Source organism: Echinops telfairi, unplaced genomic scaffold (genome assembly GCF_000313985.2).
Source record: "Echinops telfairi isolate 266 unplaced genomic scaffold, ASM31398v2 ScPeMD7_7412;HRSCAF=8450, whole genome shotgun sequence".
NCBI lineage: Eukaryota > Metazoa > Chordata > Mammalia > Afrosoricida > Tenrecidae > Echinops > Echinops telfairi.
The window spans coordinates 18766551-18787788 of NW_022111312.1; the positions used below are offsets into that span (position 1 = coordinate 18766551).

Sequence of the window (21238 nt, forward strand, 5' to 3'; positions counted from 1 at the left end):
TTGTGTACAGCACATTTGTACATTCATTGCCCTCTCCACTTAAGCCCTTGCCGTTAGCTCATTTTACCCCCTCCCTCCCCAGTTCCCCCTCCCCCATGAACCCTTGATAAATTATAAATTATCTTATCATATCTTACACTGTCTGACGTCTCCCTTCACCCACTTTTCTGTTGTCCGTCCCCCAGGGAGGAGGGTATATGTCGATCCTTGTAATCGGTTCCCCCTTTCCACCCCACCTTCCCGGTATAGCCACTCACACCACTGGTCCTGAAGGGATCATCCACCCTGGATTCCCTGTATTTCCAATTCCTATCTGTACCAGTGTACATCCTCTGGCCCAGCCAGACTTGCAAGGTCGAATTGGGGTGATGATAGTGGGGGGGGGGGGCACATTTGGTTTTACTGCACTTCTCAGGCATTCACAACTGGAAGGTTTCTACTACCCTGCCTTGAGCAAGCCTGTCGCTGCCATTGTTCCGGTGGCACGTGCTCGCCGTGTCCCTCATTGGGTCATCCTCGCAGGATAAGGAACTTCATGCCGTTGCACTTCAGAGTCCAGTACAGGGTAAGCCCCGCTTCGCGGTGCGCTGGGAAACTCACTTCTCTGCGGCGCGCTGTGGCCGCGGCCGGCTGCAGGGTCTTCCCCCCGCCCCGCCCCATCCCTGCTCACGCCGAGAGCCTGCGAAGGGGCACTGTGAAGGCGAGCCGCGCCCTGCCCAGGGACTTCCACACCAGCCCAGACGCCCACGCTTCCCGTCGCAGGAAGACCCCCAGGGCACGAGGGGCAGGACTTCCGGCACGTCCGCCGGAAGCGAAGGGCACGCGGAAGGGTGTCCCTGGCGGCGTGCCGTCCGCGTCCGTTGGCCCTCGGCGTAGCTGCGCGCGGGAGCGGAGCGGCATGGCGTTCCGGCAAGCGCTGCAGCTGGCGGCCTGCGGGCTGGCCGGGGGCTCGGCGGCAGTGCTCTTCTCGGCCGTGGCCGTAGGGAAGCCGCGGGCGGGCGGAGACGCGGAGACACGGGCAGCCGAGCCGCCCGGGTGGGCGGTGGGCGTGCGTCCCCCGCCCGGCGTCTGGGACCCCAACTGGGACAGGTAGGTGGGCGCGGGGCTTGGGCCGCCGGGCGCGGCGATGGAGATGGGACCTCACCCCGCGAGGGCGTTTGTAGATCCCAGGGTTCTGGTGCGGCCAGGGATTGGTTCCGGAATCGGCTCAACTCTTCCCGCTGCCCAGTGCAGCGGTGCTTCCTCTGAACTGTCTTCCTTTGTGGCTTGTCGTGAGCGTCAGCGCGAGGGGCAGGCCGACCGGCGTCGAGTGGCTTTGTACTCCTCACCGAAAGAAGGGGAAAGCAAGACCTGACTTGGGGACGTTCTCCAGAGCACTTGGAGAATGGATCGGATCCCCGCTAATGAATCAGATCCTTGCCTCAAAACCGCGAGTTAGATGGCAGCACTCGAAGCAGGACACTAGCCGGGGCGGTTGGCAGGGCTTTCTTTACAAGGCACTCCTGTTCGCCTGAGCCGGCCCAGTACATGGCAGTGATACAGTGGGACCGTGCGAGCCTTTGGATTGCCACTGAGCGGCTTCCGGAAGTAGTTTGCCAGGCGTTTCTTCTAGTCCCTGGGGTGGAAGCTCCACGGAATATTCGGAATAGCAACAGGCAAGCTGCTTCCGAGCCTGGTGTTAGCTGTGCCTGAGGGTGCATTGGCCAGTCCCCTGCATGCAGGGCAAGGGTTCTGTCCTTTCCTAGCCGTCCCAGTACCCGGAGAGGGGACCAATTGGAGGACTATAGGTGCAAGAATATCAGTTCTCTGCAGGGACCTGGCTAGCAGGTGTCGGTATTGCTAGTTGCCAGATATAATGGATTATTATTAGATAAGAGACATCACTGAAGTCTTACCTTTTTAATGTGGCTCCTGGAGCTTTTAAATTAAGTCGGTTGCAGTGCATTTTTGTTGAACCAGCACTGCTGTAGAGGCAGGGTAGTTGGTGTGGACTGTTTCTACCCAGTCCTAAATTCTTACCGTGTTTGAGATTTAATGCTTGGAGAAGGGACACAGAACCAGTATTTATTGCTAGGGGGAATTGTATCAGGAACTTCCTCTGTATTTTCATTTTTAACTTTTTCCCTCTAAGCCTTTTTATTTTAAACAGCATTACATTTACAGAGAAGTTGTGAGGTTAGCACAGAGAATTTCTATATGCCCCACACCTAGCTCTTTCTGCCAACATCTCACACAGATGGAGTATATTTGTCACCCAAGTATTGAACCAGCATGTTTACCTATTGCCAGTGAGTTGGTTTCTAAGTTGCAGAGGACGGAGTGGAACTGAACTGCCCTGTTGGGTGTCTGAGAAACATTCTTCGTGGAAGCAGACGGGCTCAGCTTTCTCCCATGCAGTGTCCAGTGGATTGGAACTGCTGACACCTTGTGGTTAACTGCACACCATGAAACTCCGACTTGACATTGTCTTCGTGCTAGTGACACCATGGGTGTTAGACTGCTATCTGAAAGGGTTGAACCCATTAGCTAAGAAAGATGAGGCAGTCTGCTTCCATAAAGACTGACAACCTTGGAAACCTTACAGGGCTCTGCCATTGAGGGCTTGCTATGAGTCAGGATGGACTAGGTGGGAGTGTGCTTCTTTTGAGTTTGACATTGTCTTGTCTTCTCAAGTGAACTAGAATGGAAGTTGCACAGAGGAGAGGCTTAGCTTGCTGATTTATTCAGCTGTACTTCCTAGAACATAAGGGATGGTTGAGTAAGGGGATGTGCAGCAGGAGACAAAATGTGCCTGGGCTGTAGGCAGAGACATTGCTAGGTGGTTGGGATAGAATGCTGAGGGCCTGGACTCCACCCTGGGCTCTGAAAATCTGAATGTCTGCTTTGTCAGAAAGACTCCAGAGTGACTTAGAAACAAGTCAGCAGAGGTGTTCATCTTACATTTGAACGTTAGGCGGGAACCAGTGTCTCTTGTCAACGTCCGGAAAAGGAATGTGGAGTCCGGAGAAGAAGAACTGGCATCCAGGCTGGACCACTGCAAAGCCAAGGCTACGAGGCACATCTTCCTCATCAGGCACTCCCAGTACCACGTGGATGGCTCCCTGGAGAAGGACCGGACCCTCACTCCATTGGGTATGTGGACAGGAGCTTAGACAGACCTACCTATAACCCCATAGGGATGCCCTCTGGGCCCTATGCTGCCTGAAATCTGTGTCTGGGATGTATCTTCCTAGACTCAAGTGTTGTAACAGCTCAGAAACACAAACTCACTGCCATCGAGTCAATTCTCACTCATAGCGACCCTATAGGATAGAGTAGAACTGCCCCTGTGGGTTTCTCAGAATTTAAAAAAAAATACTTTTATTGGGGACTCTTACATCTCTTGTCACAATCCATCCATTCCTCCAGTGTGTCAAGCACGTTTGCACATAGACCGCCGCCATCTTCAAGGCATTCTCTTCCCACTTGAGCCACTGATGACTGCTCTCCATTTCTTCCCCTTTCCTCCCCCGCCTACCCTCCCTCACGAACCCTTAATAAGTTATATTTTTTCCATATCTTACATTGTCCTCCTTCGTCCCGCACCCACTTTTCTGTTATTCATCTCCCCGGGAGGGGGTCCTAGGTTGATCCTTTTGATCGATTTCCTCTTTCTCCCCCCACCCTCCCCTAATCCTCCTGGTATCTGTACTCTCCTTGTTGGCCCTGAGGGGTTTATCTATCCTGGATCCCCTGTGTTTCGGGCTCTTATCTGTAGCAGTGTGCATGTTCTGGTCTAATCTGAGTTGTAAGGTAGAATTGAGGTCATGATAGTGGGGTGAAGGAAGCACCAGAGAACTAGAGGAAAGTTGTGTTTCATCGGTGCTATACTGCACCCTGACTGGCTCATCTCTTCCCTGTGACCCCTCTGTGAGGGGATGTCCAATTGTCTACAGATGGGCATTGGGTCTCCACTCCATTCCCCACCCCCAGTTCACTTTGGGTTTGGTTTTATTCTGGGTCTTGATGCCTGATACCTGGTCCCATCAACACCTCATGATCACATAGGCTGGTGTGCTTCTTCCATGTGGGCTCTGTTGCTTCTCAGCTAGATGGCCCCTTGTTTATCTTCAAGCCTTTAAGACCACTTTGATACCTGGGCACCATCAGCTTTCTTCACCACATTTGCTTATGCACCCATTTTGTCTTTTCTTCAGTGATCATGTGGGGAAGGTGAGCATCACAGAATGCAGGATTGTTAGAACAAAGTGTTCTTGTGTTAAGGGAGTATTTGAGTTGAGGCTCAATGTCCATCTGCATCAGATTAATTCTTTATTGATGTAGAAAGCCTCATGTTTTTTTGGTGGCTTTGAACTGCTGACCTTGTGGTTAGCAGCCCAACATGTAACCCACAATGCCATTAAGGCTCCTCTTGTAATTATTAGTGCACCTTAATTCTGACTTAACGACAGGCATGTAAAAAAAAACAAAAGCACCTAGGATAAAATCTTACCTGTGATGAGGTTGGATACAGAGGTTTGCTTTAAAAACTTCAAGTAGTACATGGGTACTTGTTCTCCAGCCAGTCTCTTTCTCCTCAAATGTGATTCCATTATGCTCAAAGTAGGCTTTGAAACCAGGAAGCAATAGGTTTTTATTACCTTTAATTTTTAGGTTCCAAAACCTATTTGAGAAAAAGACGTTTGTCCTTGCTTCCCTTATCTACTTAGTCAAGCTGAGATCTTAAGATGTTTATGTATTAAAATCTGTAAGACTGCTTCATTGGTGAGTTAATGGTGGGCGTTTAAGCTTGGTGTTGAAGACATTGGACAGGAGTGATATGCATAAATAGGTCTCCACGCAGGTTTAAAGGGTCATTGCTGTTGGTGGAGTCCAACACCTTTTCCTGGTGTGAGGGTTCAGAGAAGCCCAGGTGGTCTTGCTGGTTTTTTCCACTCATGAATGCCTGTCTCACAAGGCCAGGCACTTGCCTGTCTTGTACCCCCTTCCCAGAATGGTGGCAGGTGCTCAATCTGGGCTTAAATGTGTTTGGAATAAACATGGAAGAGGGAGGATTCAAACCCAAACAGCCTGCGGCCCTCCTTTCTGACTCATATAGACCTCACAGGACAGAGCAGAACTCCAGAATGCTTCCTCCAAGGCTGCGACTCTTCATGGACACAGGCCACCTCATCTTTCTCAGGAACTGCTTGTGGGTTTGAACTGCTGGCCTCAGTGGCCTGGTGTTTAACCCACAGCTCCACCACGGTGTCTTATAGAGGGAATCCAGACACACGTAATCCTAAAGTATATTTTATTATGAAGGTCGTGAACAGGCTGAACTAACTGGTCTCCGACTAGCAAGCCTGGGGTTGAAGTTTGACAAAATCATACATTCCTCCATGACTCGAGCTACAGAAACAACAGACATCATCAGCAAGCACCTGCCAGGTGAGTCCACCACCATGCATGTGCTCGGGCAGGGACCAGGAGATTCTGCCCAGGATGCCTACCAACCCTCCGGGGTCTCACTGTGCTTCTCTTCAGGGGTGTGCAGAGTCAGCACAGACCTGCTCAGGGAAGGCGCCCCCATTGAGCCTGACCCACCCGTGACCCACTGGAAGCCAGAAGCTGTGGTAAAAGCCCTAGCCCAACATGGGAGAGTTCCCCTACCCCCGGCCACATCCCCATTTCCCTACCCAAGTGGCCCCCTTGCCTGCTTTCTCCCAGGGCTCTCCATCCCTGGAGTTTACCATCTTTCTTCTTAATGGCTGCTGTGAGATTGGCACGTCCAACTCCTTTCACGACCGGCCCTAAGAGGTGTCCATGTTGCCATCGCCTCGCATACTTAAGATCCCCTCTTTTGCCCCCAGCAGTATTATGAGGACGGGGCCCGAATTGAGGCCGCATTCCGGAACTACATCCACCGGGCGGATGCCAGGCAGGAAGAAGACAGTTATGAGATCTTCATATGCCATGCCAATGTCATCCGCTACATTGTGTGCAGGTGAGGGCACCAGGCCTCTACGTGCTCGGGGAGGTAGAGCCACCCACACCTGTCTGAACCCTTTGGCTGCTGACTTAGTTTTAGAGGTGCAGACTTAAAGAAAAATGACAAAGACCATGCAGATTGCTTGCGTGTATACCTGTAGTCCATAGTAGATTACTGTTGACACACTATTTGAGTGTCTCCCCGTCTCTTTAAGGGCTGGGCTGGGTCCAGCTGTGCTATTCTGCCTTGCTTCACCTGCGGCTCCACCAGTCAGGAGGGCCCTTGGCTGTTCCTCACATCACTGACCACTTGTGATGAGTTGTAGGCTGGTGTTTTCTGGGAATTGTGTATTTCTGATAGGAAGATGCTGTGCTGATCTAGGGAGGATCCCCCAGGTAAGGGTGTCTGCTGGCTTCCTCACAATGAAACTTTGTTTCTCCTCGGCTATATCAGCATGTGCTCTCGGGCCTGTGTGGCATACCCTTCTCCTGTTTATTCAAGGAAACTTAAGTTTGACAGTGAGCTGCCCTTTCCTTCCATGCATTTTTCTGTCAGCATGGGCTCACGGTTATTTTAGTCTTTGGGTTTATAAACTAGTACAATATTGATGATTTTGTTGTTCAAATTGCTCTAGCCAGCTCTTTAGAGAATTCCTTTGCTTAAAATGTAGGGACTTGACCCATGCTATCCTTGCCCAAGACAGAGGCCTTACCTTGGGGTAGCTGTTAGCTTTGGCAGGACCCCTACTGCATTCTCCAGCCGTGGATGGTAGGAAGAGTGATGAAGAACAGTGGGCTCACTGCTCATTCACATGCAAATTTCTCTTCCAGAGCCTTGCAGTTTCCACCCGAAGGCTGGCTCCGACTCTCTCTCAACAATGGCAGCATCACCCACCTGGTTATCCGACCCAATGGCAGGGTTGCACTGAGGACCCTTGGGGACACAGGGTTCATGCCTCCCAACAAGATCACCCGGTCCTGAGGGATAAGCCATGGGCACCCCAGGCAGCCACCAGACACTGCTGTCCCCATTCTCAGGATACCATGACCACATGCATCTCCTTACCCCCAGGCTACTTGGCAGCTGCATTTTCCTGCAGAACAGGAATACTGTCTGCAGTGATGTGTTCTAGTACTTGCCTTTGGCCTGGGATGAGCAAGGATCGTTAATCCCAGACAGGCAGCCCGGTGTCCCCTTCCCATAACTTGAGACACTCTGGTGGGAGGTGGGCTAGTTTCCCAGACAGCAGACGCTGGACTGTCGTGGGTTTGTACGAGGACTGGCAGCTGTCCTCACTGCAGACACGCATACCCCACAAACCCAAGGGTCTTCCATTTTGACAGCACCAGCCATGGCCCTGAGGCACGCAGGGACATCAGAAGGGCCAGACCGCTGAGCAGTGGTGGTAGCCCCTGCGCTCATCATGGCTCACGTCACTCTATACTTGCTCTTCACTTATAAAAATCATGTGTCCCTTCATCTCAGATCTTGCTTTGAAAGTCAGAACCAGGGCTGCAGATCCCTGAAGTGGATGGGTAGGTCAGAATGTACCTGGTCTCTCAGACCTTCAGGGTGTGAGGACCCATGCACTGACCAGGGTGCCACACTCTCAGCGTGGTAGCATTGAACGCTGGCTTGGTGACAGGAAGATCATGTGCAACAAACTGTATTTTAATACTTAGGACTGCAGGCTTCGCCTTTGTCGTTTGCCTCTGGTTGTTAACCTTTTGTTTATAAAGTGGTTAAGATACTTAGACACGACCCGTCCCAAATATCGTTAAATTAGGAAGGCTACAATTTCTATATAGTGGTGGGGATTTTCTGAATCATGCAACTAATTGGACTATTTGATCTATTTATCTGTCAACTTTGGAAATAAAATTTTCTTTTCCTTTGCTTATTGGTGTAAACAGCAGCTGTGTGACACTGACGTTCTGCCGGAGCGGTTTCTCTGCGTCCTTGTGCTGAGCTGGCATGTGTGCCCAACAGCCATGCTGTGAAAGGGGGTCTCGGTGTAGGACAGGCCAGGTGTCACCGACTGCCCAGTCAGGAACAAGTACTGTCGTAGAGGAGTTGTGTCGTAGAAAGTGAGTGCCCCTCACATTTTTTATTACACTGACCTGAACGCTGTGAAAGGCTCTGGGAACAAGCAGAAATTATTACGGAGGCTCTTTTGCAGACAGCCCCACTGCCAGCAAAGAGGACCGTGTTAGATCCACGACATAGAATTCATGGAGTAAACAAAGGGCAGCTGATCCTGCCCTCCCCCACTGCAGCAGAGTGTACTTTGTCCATCAGAATACTGCCGAGGACATGACTAGAAAGGGCATATTCTCTCCAAGCACAGGTGGGCGAGAACACAAAAGCTGTGAATGACCACTGCGTGGTGGTGAAAGTAATGTGCTTAGTCTGTTCAACAGACTAGTTCTTGCATGGATGGGTTTTTTCCCCATGTCTGTACAGCTTGTAAAAACAAGTGGTCAAAGGCAGTCCAAGACATGGAAAGGTGATGGTCAGCTGACCAAGAAAGTAAGGCAACAATGACAGTCATTCTTTAGTATTCCCAACAGATAGGTTCCGTATATGAAACGGTGTCGTGTTTGCACACTCCTGAAGTACAATGTACGTACTAGGCAAATAGCAATTCACCTCCCTCAGAGTCTGAGGGTTGGCTCTGATCACTTAATCTGTGTTTAGGAGCCACTCCCCCACCCCCTTATTCCCCCTACAGGTGGGTCTGCAGATAAATGGAGGGCTATTTTAATTACCATCTAAATATGACACTACATAGGATTTCAAGTAAAACAGGTCTGTGAATAATAGAACATCAGAATTGATTCTAGAGATTCTACCTGTCCATCGTGAGAGAAAACATATTTCAATTAATACTTAACAAAGGAAAAGAATTTCATATGTCTACTTCGTATATTCTCAAAAAGTATATACAGGGAAATTCCAAATGATTTACAAAAGGCACTGAAGTTAGCAAAAGCTTGACAACTTTTGAACCCAACACTGCAATTGGAACAATCCGTTGAAGAAGACCCGCTGGAGAACACCGGAGGCCTGTCTGTGTCTCAGGCGCCCTGCGGACTGCCCTTCCTGGGGAAAGGTTGAGAGGCTCAGACGAATCCCAGCAAAAATGCCTCTCCACTTTTACCTTCAGTGGATCCCAGCAAAAATGCTACACGGGAGCCACTGCAGGTGACTGGAGTGAACTGGGGGCTGCGGTGGTGGTGAAGACATCTGCTGGACAGCTTGTCACCGGCAGGAGCGGTTGAGTTCTTCAGCAGAAAACTAAGGGTCGAGGTCCCAGTCGACTTGAATGTTCTTAGTCACCTATGTGAAAATGCTGCTGCAGGTCCAAGAAGCAAGCTTTCTTCCCAGCCACTGCCTCGACCTGCCTGGCCCGCTGGGACAGTCGGCAAACCAAGACAGGGTTTTCCTGCCATGTGCAGTGTTCTCGGGGAGGCTGTGTCAAGCCTCTATTCTCCATCACTCTCAAAAACAGAACTGATAGCAGAAAAGTCTGCCGTTACCATAGTGACATTTTCCAGGTCACGTTTCATGAGGTCACTTTCAACTTCTCCCAAATGTTTCAGAACTTTGAACTGAGTACAGAACGTTTTATTTTCTAAGCTTTTACCCTCAAAATGAGGATCAATAAATTAGTATTCCTCTGTGAGTTACCTAGCAGTGAACAAACTCACCTTCTCATAATACAAAGAGCACTTGAGCTTACAGGGCTGCCAGCTCAGCCAGGCGTGCCATCCTGCGGAGGCGGCCCCCGTTTACCGGGCTGTACCGCCCAGGGCTGCCTATGCCAGGCAAGTATGGTTGGACACTAGGCCTCCCTGGGCTGCCAGCAGCAGGTCCTCCACATTGTCCTGAACTGTAGCTGTGGGCAGAACTGAGATCCAGCTGCTGAGGCTTGAACTTCCCTTTCAACGCAGGGCTTGGCCAACTAGGGAAACCAAGAGAGGCGGGTTATCAGGACTGTGTACCTCTGAAAGCAAACAATAGGAGCTGGAGGGTGAGGAGCTAATGGGTGAGGGGGGTGGGGGGTGGTGAGGGCGAGGTGGCGAGGAGTTGGGCGGTGCAGAGCTGGCAGTGAGCAGGCAGAGCAGCAGCAAAGGAAGGGGACCTGGGTTGTGGGTGGATCCCAGGGGGAATCTGTCACCAGCAGCCTTTCCATGGTCCAGTATTGGAAAGTGAAATGGTGAGCAGGACTCCCTGTGGATTCCACCTGCTACCCGGTGGCTATCTGTGAGGACCTCTGTTCTGTCCACAGCCCCCTGGGAGTCAGGGTCCCACACAAGCCCAGCTGCCAGGCGGACCTGCACTGGGCAGAGGGGCTCAGCCAGTGGGGTAAATGGAGACAGCTGCCCTGCTAGCTCCATACCTCTTTCTGTCTGAAGGCGAGTAGGCCAGCACGGCCCCCTTCCACCTGAGGATGGCTGGGTACTGTCGAGGGTCGACATCCGCACACTCTAGGGCAGCCAGCACGTCTCGGTCCAGCTTCGAAGGCTTTTCCCTAGAGTGCATAACAGAAGGAAAAAGAGTAAGAACAGCTCTAACCAGCATCCCTGCTGGGGACACAAGCACAGCAGTGACACGGTGGTGGACAATGGACCGAGGGGCATGCCACCAATGCATGAGGTTCTGGGGCCACTGGTGTAACCAGTCTAGTCAATTATACTCAGGGGTGCCAAGGGCCAGCTGATCTGGAAGAGGGGGCTGGAAGCCAGGGCAGCTGAGGGCTCAATGAGACTGACAGAGGGCACCGGGAACAGGGTGGGGCTTCACATCGCCGGAACTGAGCAGGGCCCTGGGAATGTCAAGGTCCCCTCCTCAAGACGCCATGCCGTTAGCTATTATGAGAGCTGGCAGGACTAAGAGGACAAGCCAGTCAAAGTGGTACGACAAACACCCCTCCAACCTCCCCAGGGAGCATCACCCTCCTACCCGAGCAGGAAGAGACTGGTGGCCTTGTGTCCAGGCCCACTGGGATCCGGGGACATGTGGGCAACCTCAGCTGCCACCTCTTCTGTCCTCATTGGGTTATTCCCCAGCTCGAGGGCAGCAAAAGTAGTTTCTGACGAGCCACCTCCCACAGAGTCCACTCTCGGAGTCAGGGTGATCTCATTTTCAGTTTCTTTGTCACCTGGTGTCTTACAAAAGTCACTTCCCAGATTTTGAAGATTCAGTTGGTCAAATCTGACAGTTAAGCTGGAGACGGGTGACAGGAAGGAGTCCTCCCCAGCAAGGGGCACCGGGTCCTTCCCCCTGCAGGGCCTAGCCTGACTCGGGGCACCGCAGAAGCCATTTCTGCCGTCACGCCGACTACTCAGATCCGGGCTGTCTGTGAGCTGTACATCCTGCCCCATGGGAAGTATGTCACGCCTCAAGTCTCCAAAGGTCCCAGTGGGGCGTGGGTTGGCATTCCGAGCGGCATTTTGCCAATTCTTAATTTCTTCCAAGCTCATATTCTCATCTTCATCTAGAAATGCCCTCACGGAGATGGAGTTGCTGCGCTTCTTAGCGGCACCTTTGGGCAACAAAAAGGAGGTCTGAGTCCTGGGACCCACAGACTGAGGCACCCCCACGGGCAGCCCAGGCAACTGGCTTTGCTTGATGTCAAAACTGGCAAGTCCCAGGACGCTATCCCGTGCCTTCTGAGAAAGAGGCACTTGCGAGGCAGGCAGGTTCTGCAATAGGGCGCAGAGGCCTCCCATGCAGGTGAGTCCAGGCTGCGCCCCACCCCTGGGAGGGGTGACCTTCAGCCCGACCTGCTGGATTTGAGGACACAGAGGAAGTAATGTGAGATGCTAGCATGGTCCTAAAAGACCTATGAGACCCAGCCCTCAAGGTGGAACTCTGCATGTTACTCTCCAGCTGTGGGAGCCACACAGGCCTGCTTTTAGAGCAGCACTGCGCAGGGCCTTCACGTGAGAAGCAATGCTCACTCTGTACGGTCTTAACCTTTGAAATCTTGCTAGAACTGAGGAGCTAACTTAATAAAGTCTAAAACCTGCGACCCGATATGGAACACAGCTCTAGAGATGACACAGTCACTTTATAGAGTGAACAGGCCCATTTTAAGTTCCTCTAACTTCTGGCCCTGGTGGTGTGTGGAGTGGGTTAGGGTGGGTAGGCAATGGCAAGGCAGTGGTTTGAATTCACCTCGGGGGAAAGATGAGGCTTTCTGATCTCATAAAGATCTCCGCCTAGAAGTCTTTCTGATAGGAGCAACTTTTTTGGCTTAGCTGCTACCCCGGCCTTGACAGGGACGCTCCTCTCTCCTCAGCCACCGTTCCTGCAGGGTGTTTCAGGCTGGCTCTCCCGGAAGGTGCGTCTGAACTACTTTCCTTTCCAGCACCCCCTCCAGTCTACTTGCTGGAATAAAGACCCTCGGGGCCAATGGGCTCCAACTACGTCACTGAAAGCCACAGATGTAAAATCTATCTGTACTGATTTCTATACTGACAGCTTCTAAACCCCGTTACCAAGACTTTCTTTGGTAGCTACTTTCCTCATGACCACATTTCGTCAGGCCCACTGCCATCGAGGTCGCTCCCTCCCACAGCGAGCTGAGAGAGAGTTTCTGGGGCTGCCACCTTTCTGTGAGCAGAGCCCCCTTTCTCCTGAGGGGCAGCTGTCTGGTGAGGTTTCAATCTCATCGCCAAGCCGAATGAAAACTGACCTGCCAGTTTTGTTCCCTCCAGGGAGACATCACCCGCCACCCCCCCACCCCCCCAGGCCTGGTTTATGAAGGGACTTCCTCTCACCGCTCTGAAAGTCCCCTTGAGCCTGGATGTGTGACAGTGGCTTTATTCCTCCCACGCAAGCTTTTATCTCCTTGTAAAACTTCCTTTCCTTTCTGCCCATCAGGTTTCTAGGACATTTCTGTCTTTTCCTTACTAATGTTTAAGAACGCTGCCCACTTTTTCTTTGTAAATGCTGTTGATGCTCTTAAGAGTCACTTTTAAGTTTGATGCAGTCTAATTTAACCTCTCCTATGTGTTGTTCAAGCTTTAGAAGTCCTTGCTCAATGACATCTGTCTTTTTTTCTTGGAAAACACAGGATGTACTCAAATATAGAAACTATTTTTAAAATTACCTAGGGAAATTAGAATTCTAACTCAACTATCATAGATCCTTAATCAGCGGAGTTCAGCGATGATTAAGTTTGGCAACTCAGCCCAGCTGGTAATATTGGTTCTGGGTGGTACTGCTGGCTGGTGATGCCAGCTTTGCCCACGAACACCGTGAGTCTCAGGGCCCTCACCAGAGGCTTTGTTCTGCACACGAGTCTCGTTCTCTCCCGATTCGTGTTGGCTCTTTTTCTCCACTCCTTGCTGAGTAAGATATTCTTCTAGTTTCTGCAGGCCTTCCTGGGAAGACAGATCAACAAAACAGCCCAGGAATTCCCAGTATTCGCCCCAGGGGTACCCCAGGTCATGCGCTAGGTCCCTGCAACAAACAAAATAAAATCCGTCAGTGTGAAAAGCAGGAAAGACACATCACAGAACTGCCTACATGAAAAGCAGCACCACCCAGCTGCCTGAGAAGCTCCCACCAGGGCTGTGTCCTGCTCCTCCCTGCCTAGGGGCTGGGGCATTGTGCTCTGCACGCTCTGGGTCTCCCTCCTCCCAGCAGGGCTGCAGCCCCAGCAGCTCCTCACTCGCCTTGGGTGGGATGGCAAACAAAGTCCTGGACTGGGAAGAGAGGGACGAGGCAAGACTGCTGTGCTTACAGCCCAACTCTCGCTTTGGCTGGGAAGGGCAGAGGTCAATGTTTACCCTGTAGCTGTTCCCTCAAGGGAACAAACTGGGCTCCTTTGAGGCTAGGCTCTACCATATTCACTGGCACGACCTACATTTACACGCTGATCCAGCTTCCCGAGTCTAAGAATAACACTTTAAGGGACCTTTTTCCAGGAGTAGTTTCTAGCATGACCATCTCTCATGTCACTAATTCAGAGGGTATGCAGCCTCCTGTATTTCTGAGAAACACCACCCGTACAGTATTTTATAGACACGAAAAATCCCAGATTCCTACACTATAGGTGCAGGGCCAGTTGAAGGTTTGGCAAGCATTCCTCTAACTGAGCTGCCCACCTGCTGTGAGCACAAAGCCTACTAGGAACTGCCCCTTGAGTTTCAATGGAAAGAAAATGCCGCTGGACCTGTTTTGGGGACTGCTGTTGCACAGATTACAGCAACGAGGTTATGCCACCAGGCAAGTAAGTACAGGCCCTAGTACACAGTGCCCTGGCTTATCTCCTTAATATTTTCTGTACCTTCCCACTCTTTCCACGCCTCTTTCTGGATCAGATTTCCGGACATGATGGAAGAAACCTGCTTTCTCCCGTGGTGGTGTTTTCCAGAGTTTGCGGAATTCTTCTGCCTGCAAAGACCATAGGAAAACAAAGGATCCCCGTCACACCCCTCTAGGAGCCTTTACCGTGGAGACGGCCCCCCGTCTCCCAGCGCCAGCCCTTCCTCCTCCTCTAGGTTACAGGACCCAGCATGTTGGTCCTGGAGCCACCATGTCCCTTCCACTCTGTCTGAACTTCAGAAAGGTGCCTTCGAAGGAAGGGGCCCTTCTTTCTCCCTTACAAATACTCTGGCTTGGGCTGTGGGGGTCATAGCTGGACCCCCATAGGGCACATGCTAGATCCTGAAGCCAGCAGAACAGAGCACAAACACCACCACCATCACCCCCCACCCCCCTGGGGCCAAGCAGCTCAACCATCTCAGCTCCTCTCTTCCCATCACACATGAGGATTCATGCAACCCAGTGTACACCTAACCCATACCAACTGCTTCTGGAGACACAGGACTGCAGATCTTTGATTACTTAAGATTTTTTAATATAAAGATGACATACAATGCCAATAAATGTGACATTCAACTAAGGGGTAGGCGGGGCTGGGCTCTATCTTTTACTGTTGTTTGGCATTCAGAACCTGAAGGGTTTATCTGAGCTTCTGGGAGACGGGAGCACTCCAGAGGCAGCAGTGTGGACACATCCCAGGGAAGCAATGTCAATGACTTGCAGTAGCTGGACAGGAAGCAAGTGGGAGATGAACTCAGGGGAACTGAAATCCAGAGGGAGGGCCTCATGTGCTTCAGCAGTTGTGTGGGAACACCAGGGAGAGGGCCTGGCAGCTCCCAGAACAACTCACCTTGGATGGACTCAAGGGCCCTGCGAAGGCTCTCAGGGTCAGAATGGGGTCACAGGGACTGCCTCCGAAGCGGCCAGTGAGTGGCGCCTCAGCTGTCTGGTCTGAGGACCACAGCTCCCCGATCACTGGAGAAGACGTGTCCTCTGCCCGAAGGAGCGGCACGTAGCAGTGACCTGCAGGGGAGATAACAGAGTGTCCTGTTCATGGTGACCTGTCACCCTGTGGATGGCAGGTGTCTGGGCAGCAGCTTAAGAAACCAGACGCGTCATTTTGGGGGGGACTTTGCCAACAGTCTCATGATAATACAGAGGTACAGAAGCTCTGCAGCTCTCAGGACCCGCAGACTTGTCCACTTCCCGGTCACATACTAGGCCCACGGTCCTGTCAAGAGAGGAAAAGGGCCAGGCTCCCAGACACGATTAGCAAAGAATGAGAGCTCAAATAAATGATGGAGTAGCTACATTTTCTTGGTCCCTCCATTTCCCTGTTCTGGAATCACCCATAGTCCTTGAAGCTGGCCTGGGATCAGGTCAACAACTCTGCCGGGAAGCCCTGAGAGTCCAAAGCCAAGGGCTAGAGGGTTTCCGTGGGGACACCTCCCCCACTGCTCCTGAGGGTGCCTCATTCCTCACTCACCAATCCCTGACCACTGCAGGGAGGGGCCGGACAGGAGGGACAAAAGCTTATGCTGGCTGTGAATGTAGTTCAGTGTTTCTAAATGCCTTTACTTCTATTCATACTTTTCTCACATGATAAAAGTACAATCTTTGAAAAAACAATGCTGACAACCAAAGCAAGTAAAACACCACACTTCACATTTACCATCTGAGTTCAGGGTACAGGGTGTCTCTGTACCCGAGCCATGACCCCCAGCAAACACAGCCCAGCTCAGGTAGCTGACCCCCGCAACATGAGCCTCAACCTCAGGATGCTGATGGCCAACACTTACCCTGTAAATATTCTCTGATCTGTTCCTTCAGCTCCAGAGATTTGCTTTTACTTCTTTCACAAATTACCTATCAAATAAACAGAACATCCACACTGTCTCATTGATCCCTTTTCTCATTACGGTACTTCATGAAGGCAGGTGTTAAACTCAGCAAGGAAGGGGCTGCTTCCTGAACACTGCTGGGCTGGCAGGGTCCGCATCACAATGGAGTGCTGAACCCTGGCGTCCATCTTCTGAGATGTTTTGGAAAGGACTCAGGGACAGGATGGACAAAGCACGCTCTGGCGGGTCAGTCCTATTTTGTCTCCTCACACCGCTCTCCATTTCCTAGCTTCCTCAAAGAAAGCAAAATCTGAAAGTGCACCATGGAGTCAGCAGGTACATGGACCGGTTGGAAGTGCCTTGGTTTTATGAGCTTCACTACCTCGGAACCTTTCCCACCAAGCACATTTCTGCCCTGCCAGAACGATATATCCAGTGAGTGCAACTAAGTAAATTTTAAGTCTGTGACTCATGATTGGCGGAAGGCAGAGAGTTTTAAAGTTGGTTACCAACTAGCATTTTATGCTAGGATTATGCAAAGCTTAATTCTATTTAACTTGAGAGCTTCAAAAATTTGGTGGAAATAGTTCATTCTCTTTCAATTGCACTTTTCCACCAACATAAGGTATCCAGGAGTCTGAGTAGGTGAGGAGTCAACTAAGCACAGCAAACAAATATAATTTAATATGTTAATCTTTTAATACTCAATTGACAGATAATTAGCATTTGATTTGACTACTAAAAAATCTATCTCCAGGGAATGGATCAATGGCAAGGTGGTCAAAATGACTGAGTTGGAGGAACTTTTATCAGTCAATATTACAATAAGGATTGACAAAAGGATGGGGCTTTAATTTATGTTGCGACAAACCCCACTAAACTAATAGGAAAAGTGAGGTACTGTTAAAAGTAAAGTACTGTTATTGGATGAGGAGAGAACTCCTATTACAGAGGCAGGGGCAGGAGCCACCAAGGCCGGACCCTCACAGGTAGGTTAACAGTGCCAGCACCTGGTTGGCACCAAGCTGGCCCCTGGCTCTCAAGTGGCCCTGCGCCTTTCTCCACTCCACAGGTGCAGCTCGTTACAGCCAGGCCCTTGCCTGCTGGCAACAAAACAAGTGCACACGTCAACATTTCACCACCGCCACTACCATCCCCTCAGCCCAGGTCAGCTGGTGTGTACCCAGAGGGAGCACTTGACAAAAGACTATGATAGGCCACTCGAAACCACTGGTCCAGGGAAAATGCAGTCAGCACAAGGAAGAGTAGTAGCACCATTTACCAAATGCTGAATTGATCAAACCAGGACAAAACATGACGGTAATGAACTGAATTATAATATACATGCAGGGAGCTTCCAAAGTTAATGGAAAAATCCCATTACCTTTTCCTTACATTTTTTTTAACTAACTATTGGAAGCTTCATATATACCCTGCAGTCTAACAAGGGCACAATGTAGTGCCCATGTGGGGGGAGGCCAGATGCTTACAGACATCCCTGAAGGCAATAGCTGCCAGACCAGCCCCACCACAGGGGTGGGCCTGCTCCCTGCTGCTGGGGACAATGGATTACTTCTCCCCGAGGCCTGCGACCATTAGCTTGGCTCCTCTAGGTGGAGTTCACACCCTACCAATAATGGTCTCTATCAGTTGAGCCAGGGAACAGGTCAAACTGCCTCTGTGACATCCAAAGTTAAAGCTGCCATCCTAAATCTAAGATTGTGTGTAAGTCCCTAGACCACCCCCTCTCATTGCTGTATAACCTATAGTGCAACCCCTTCTTGTGACGTATGTCTACCTGTAATTAGGGGGCTTGCATGCCCCCAAAAGGTATATAGGCCTGGGTTAGCAATAGAGATCCCTCTCCCTCCTCTCTTCCCCCTCTCCTCTCCTGTCCTCTCTCCCTTGTTCCCTTTCCCATCCTCCTTCCCTTCCCCCTCTCTCCAGGAGGACCACCAAGCGGGGCTGAGGTGAGCAATCCTACCATGAATCTTGTCTGACTCCATGGTTTGACTCTCTCTTCTATTGCTCATGCTCTCGATGACTTTAATATAATACATATATCTCAATCTCAACTGTACAATTGTGCTAATTAAACCCACGATTAGTGGGGGGGGCTGCCTCCCCCAAACCCCCCCACCTAATACTACATGCCTGTGGGGGGAAGTCAGATACTTTGCTGCCAGACTGCTGTCTCATACCACAGCAGGGCTGGGCCTGCTCCCTGCTGCTGGAGACAATGGACTACCTCTCTCTGGAGCCTAAGGCCATTAGCTTGGTTCCTGTAGGAGGGGTTTGCACCCTACTGATAATGTTCCTATGGAGACCCAGAGACTACCCCCCTAGACCACCCTCTCATTGCTGTGTAACCTATAGTGCAGCCCCTTCCTGTGACGGATGTCTCTACCTGTAATTAGTGGGCTGGCATGCCCCCAAAAGTTATATAGGCTCGAGTCAGCAATATAGAAGACACAGACTTCTCTCTCGGACTCTGACCTCCCTGACTCTCTTCCCCCTCTCCCTTGTTCCCTTTCCCTCCTTCCCTTCCCCCTCTCTCCACGTGGACCACTAAGCTGGGCTGAGGTGAGCAATGTTGCCATGTAACATGCCTGACTGTATTATTGTATTATCTCTCATGCTCTCGATGATTTTAACATAATACTTATATATCTCAACCGTACAATTGTGCATTACCGAACCCTGAAGTAGTATTACTGAATCCGAGTAGTAGTAATAGGAGTATCAGCGGTAGGGGCTGGCCCCCCACCTTCACCTCCCCAGCGCCATTTTTTAAATTTAATACTACACATGCCCACCTACATTTTTTGCCTCTGGGATTTAGTGGAGGCTGCCACCTCATTTTTAATATATGTCGCCATCTGGTGGGGCCTGGAAAAACAGATGTCATCCCACCAACCTCAGCACCTACGACTCCTTGGGGTATGTGTCCCACTAGTACAAATGAAACCCACATTACCACATAAACAAAGATTTCCCAATTTCACTCAAAATGCTTTCTATTACTGAAAACATGGTCTCAACAACAAAAGAAATTGAAAACATAAAATAACTTGGTCTTGGAAGTATCCAGAGACCAAGTTCTGACTCCCTCAGGGTTGCCCAGAGTGGAGCTGACTCTCAGTGGGGTGTTTGGGACACGCTTCCACTTCTCAATCCACCCCACCACGGCATTCCAACAGGGACTTACGTCTTCCGGGGTCTTGTCATATTTATTCTTACAGTTTTTGACAATCAAAGGATGGGAAGAGAGGACATTGACCACATCTGCATGACCAAACTTGCAGGCGAAATGCAGGGGTGTGTCGTAGCCCTAGAGAATGAAGGAGCAGAAGGGCACTGCGTCACGAGGCTGCTGGACAGTGGAAGTAGGCATTTAGCAAAAGGGTGTTGCAGAAGCAGATCAGGGACCACACAGTCCCAAGGCCCTGCCACGCACGGGTGCTCCTTATCCAGCTGGAGGCACAGCACGTCCTGGGCTGCAGCAGTGTCGACACTGGGGCCTAGAGCTCCGAATGGGAAAGAAACAGGCAGAGGCAATATTCAGCATAAAACAATGGCCACAAAATTGGGCTGCTGTCAAAGAAAATGTGGGCCTATGTGTTTTCCAGTGTAAGGTGAGGTTGCAATTAGCAGCCCTGGTGTCACCAGAACAGTATCCTCACCACAATCAGAGGGGCTAAGGGCACCGCCTCACAGGGCTGCTGGGAGATCTCAGAATCACTGACTGGCATAGAACCCTGGGCACTGTGCATGGCAGTCCCGCTCTTTATGTTCTGACTACTCTCCTCACTCCTGCTGCCCTCAGACCTGACGTCACAGTGGGCACCTGCATTGTTTCAAGCCCCCCACCCCCACCCCCCAGAAGGCAGCAGGGACTGGCCAGTTGGTGGACTCTCACACATGCCTACAGAGAATACACCACCACCAAAATCTGGGCGTGATGGACGCGAGAGGACAAGCCCCTTCCCCCATGGGCAATATATAAGGGCTTCACACCCTTCCTGGGGTCCCTTCTGACACCTTGCACTTGCCCTGAGGAACATCGTGCCAGGCTCTCTAATGGCACAAACATGTCAGGAACCGTCATCTGGCCAAGCAATGTGCTCTTCTCAGGAATACGTAGCACAAGAAGGCAGTGTGAGAAGAACAGCCTCCGACTTGGGGGGCCCCCTGTCTGAGAAGTAAGGGACATGCAGCCTGGAAGGCTAGGAGGGAGGCAGGCTTTCTCTAGGCTCCCAGACAGAGCCCACGGCCCCTCACATCCCTCCTTCACCCGGCACTCACTCAGTGAGCTCCCAAGAGCTCACTCACCATCTTGTCAGGTGTGTTCAGGTAGAGGTCGACGATGTAGTGAATGCGTTCCTGCAGCATGCTCTTGTCGTCATCTGGGTACATGAGCCGCATGAACTCGGGGTTCTCCAGCGTTTCCAAGGTCAGCTGGCAGAGGGAAGGCTGGTTCTCCTTGGCAGCAACGTGCATGACGTTGTACCGACAGCCTTCCTGCAAGAAATGGTCTCTTCTGAGCCTCTTCTCCTCTGTCGTGAGAACAGTGTGCACAGTGACACAGTCTGCGTGACGCAGCGCCGACATCAGGCTTACCTGCACAATGGTGGGATTGTCCCCGGAACCAATGAGATACCGGGGGTTACTCCAGACAAGGTCAGAAAAGGTGCCAGTCTCTCCCTTCTCCACCGCTTTCCGCAGTTTGGCTGTGAGATCCTGGGTCCGGGGATTTTTGTAACTGTTAGCACGTTCTTTGTTGACGGTTTCTGAATCTGAGGAGTAGAAACCATCTGTCATTAAAAGAATGATGTATGGGGGTGGGTGCAGCGGAAAAGCAAGGGAATGGAGCGGCAAGGTCCCCAGGGAATGCTGAAGGTGGACTGTGGGGCCAGGGCGTGGTGCCCCAACAGACTGGACTGAAAAACACCCCTATTGGCCAACGATCCTTAAACGAACTACAAGCTTTTCTTTGTTGTGTTGTTTTTGTTTTGTTTTTTTTGTCAGTGGTTTGTTGTTACTGTTTTGTTGTATATTGTTGCTTGGTTTTGCTCTGTCTTGTTTT

The 21238-nt window shown here is 51.1% G+C and overlaps 2 protein-coding genes across 3 annotated transcripts in view; one reads left to right on the forward strand and one right to left on the reverse strand.

Annotated features, from left to right (window-relative positions):
* The first annotated feature begins 883 nt into the window (after nt 1-883).
* PGAM5 (PGAM family member 5, mitochondrial serine/threonine protein phosphatase) lies at nt 884-7867 on the forward strand. 2 transcript variants are annotated; one of them, XM_004709628.3, is made up of 6 exons: nt 884-1089; nt 2954-3132; nt 5305-5430; nt 5527-5615; nt 5853-5986; nt 6802-7867. In XM_004709628.3, exons 1-6 carry the CDS (start codon nt 899-901, stop codon nt 6950-6952), a joined length of 870 nt encoding a protein of 289 aa, XP_004709685.1. In that variant the 5' UTR covers nt 884-898; the 3' UTR covers nt 6953-7867. The 2 variants fall into 2 exon arrangements, with proteins under 2 accessions (XP_004709685.1, XP_004709686.1); XM_004709629.2 differs by having other exon boundaries at nt 5856-5986.
* An 848-nt stretch (nt 7868-8715) lies between these two features.
* The window catches only part of ANKLE2 (ankyrin repeat and LEM domain containing 2), a 23469-nt gene continuing 10946 nt past the window's right edge, over nt 8716-21238 (reverse strand). The window contains exons 4-13 of the mRNA XM_045296850.1: nt 20773-20948; nt 20485-20673; nt 19361-19483; nt 16111-16177; nt 15162-15334; nt 14274-14380; nt 13260-13444; nt 10937-11519; nt 10374-10505; nt 8716-9935 (exon numbers count right to left, since the gene is read on the reverse strand). Of these exons, the coding sequence (XP_045152785.1) occupies nt 9710-9935; nt 10374-10505; nt 10937-11519; nt 13260-13444; nt 14274-14380; nt 15162-15334; nt 16111-16177; nt 19361-19483; nt 20485-20673; nt 20773-20948 (1961 nt within the window). The 3' untranslated portion in view covers nt 8716-9709. The remainder of the gene's footprint in view (nt 9936-10373; nt 10506-10936; nt 11520-13259; nt 13445-14273; nt 14381-15161; nt 15335-16110; nt 16178-19360; nt 19484-20484; nt 20674-20772; nt 20949-21238) is intronic.

What these genes read in the sequence shown, in the direction of transcription:
- PGAM5 (XM_004709628.3), top strand. Translation starts at nt 899, where the DNA reads ATGGCGTTCCGGCAAGCGCTGCAGCTGGCGGCCTGCGGGCTGGCCGGG. An exon ending in TGGGACCCCAACTGGGACAG is followed by an intron (nt 1,090 to 2,953) that starts GTAGGTGGGCGC and finishes TTTGAACGTTAG; the next exon opens with GCGGGAACCAGTGTCTCTTG. An exon ending in ACTGGAAGCCAGAAGCTGTG is followed by an intron (nt 5,616 to 5,852) that starts GTAAAAGCCCTA and finishes TTTTGCCCCCAG; the next exon opens with CAGTATTATGAGGACGGGGC.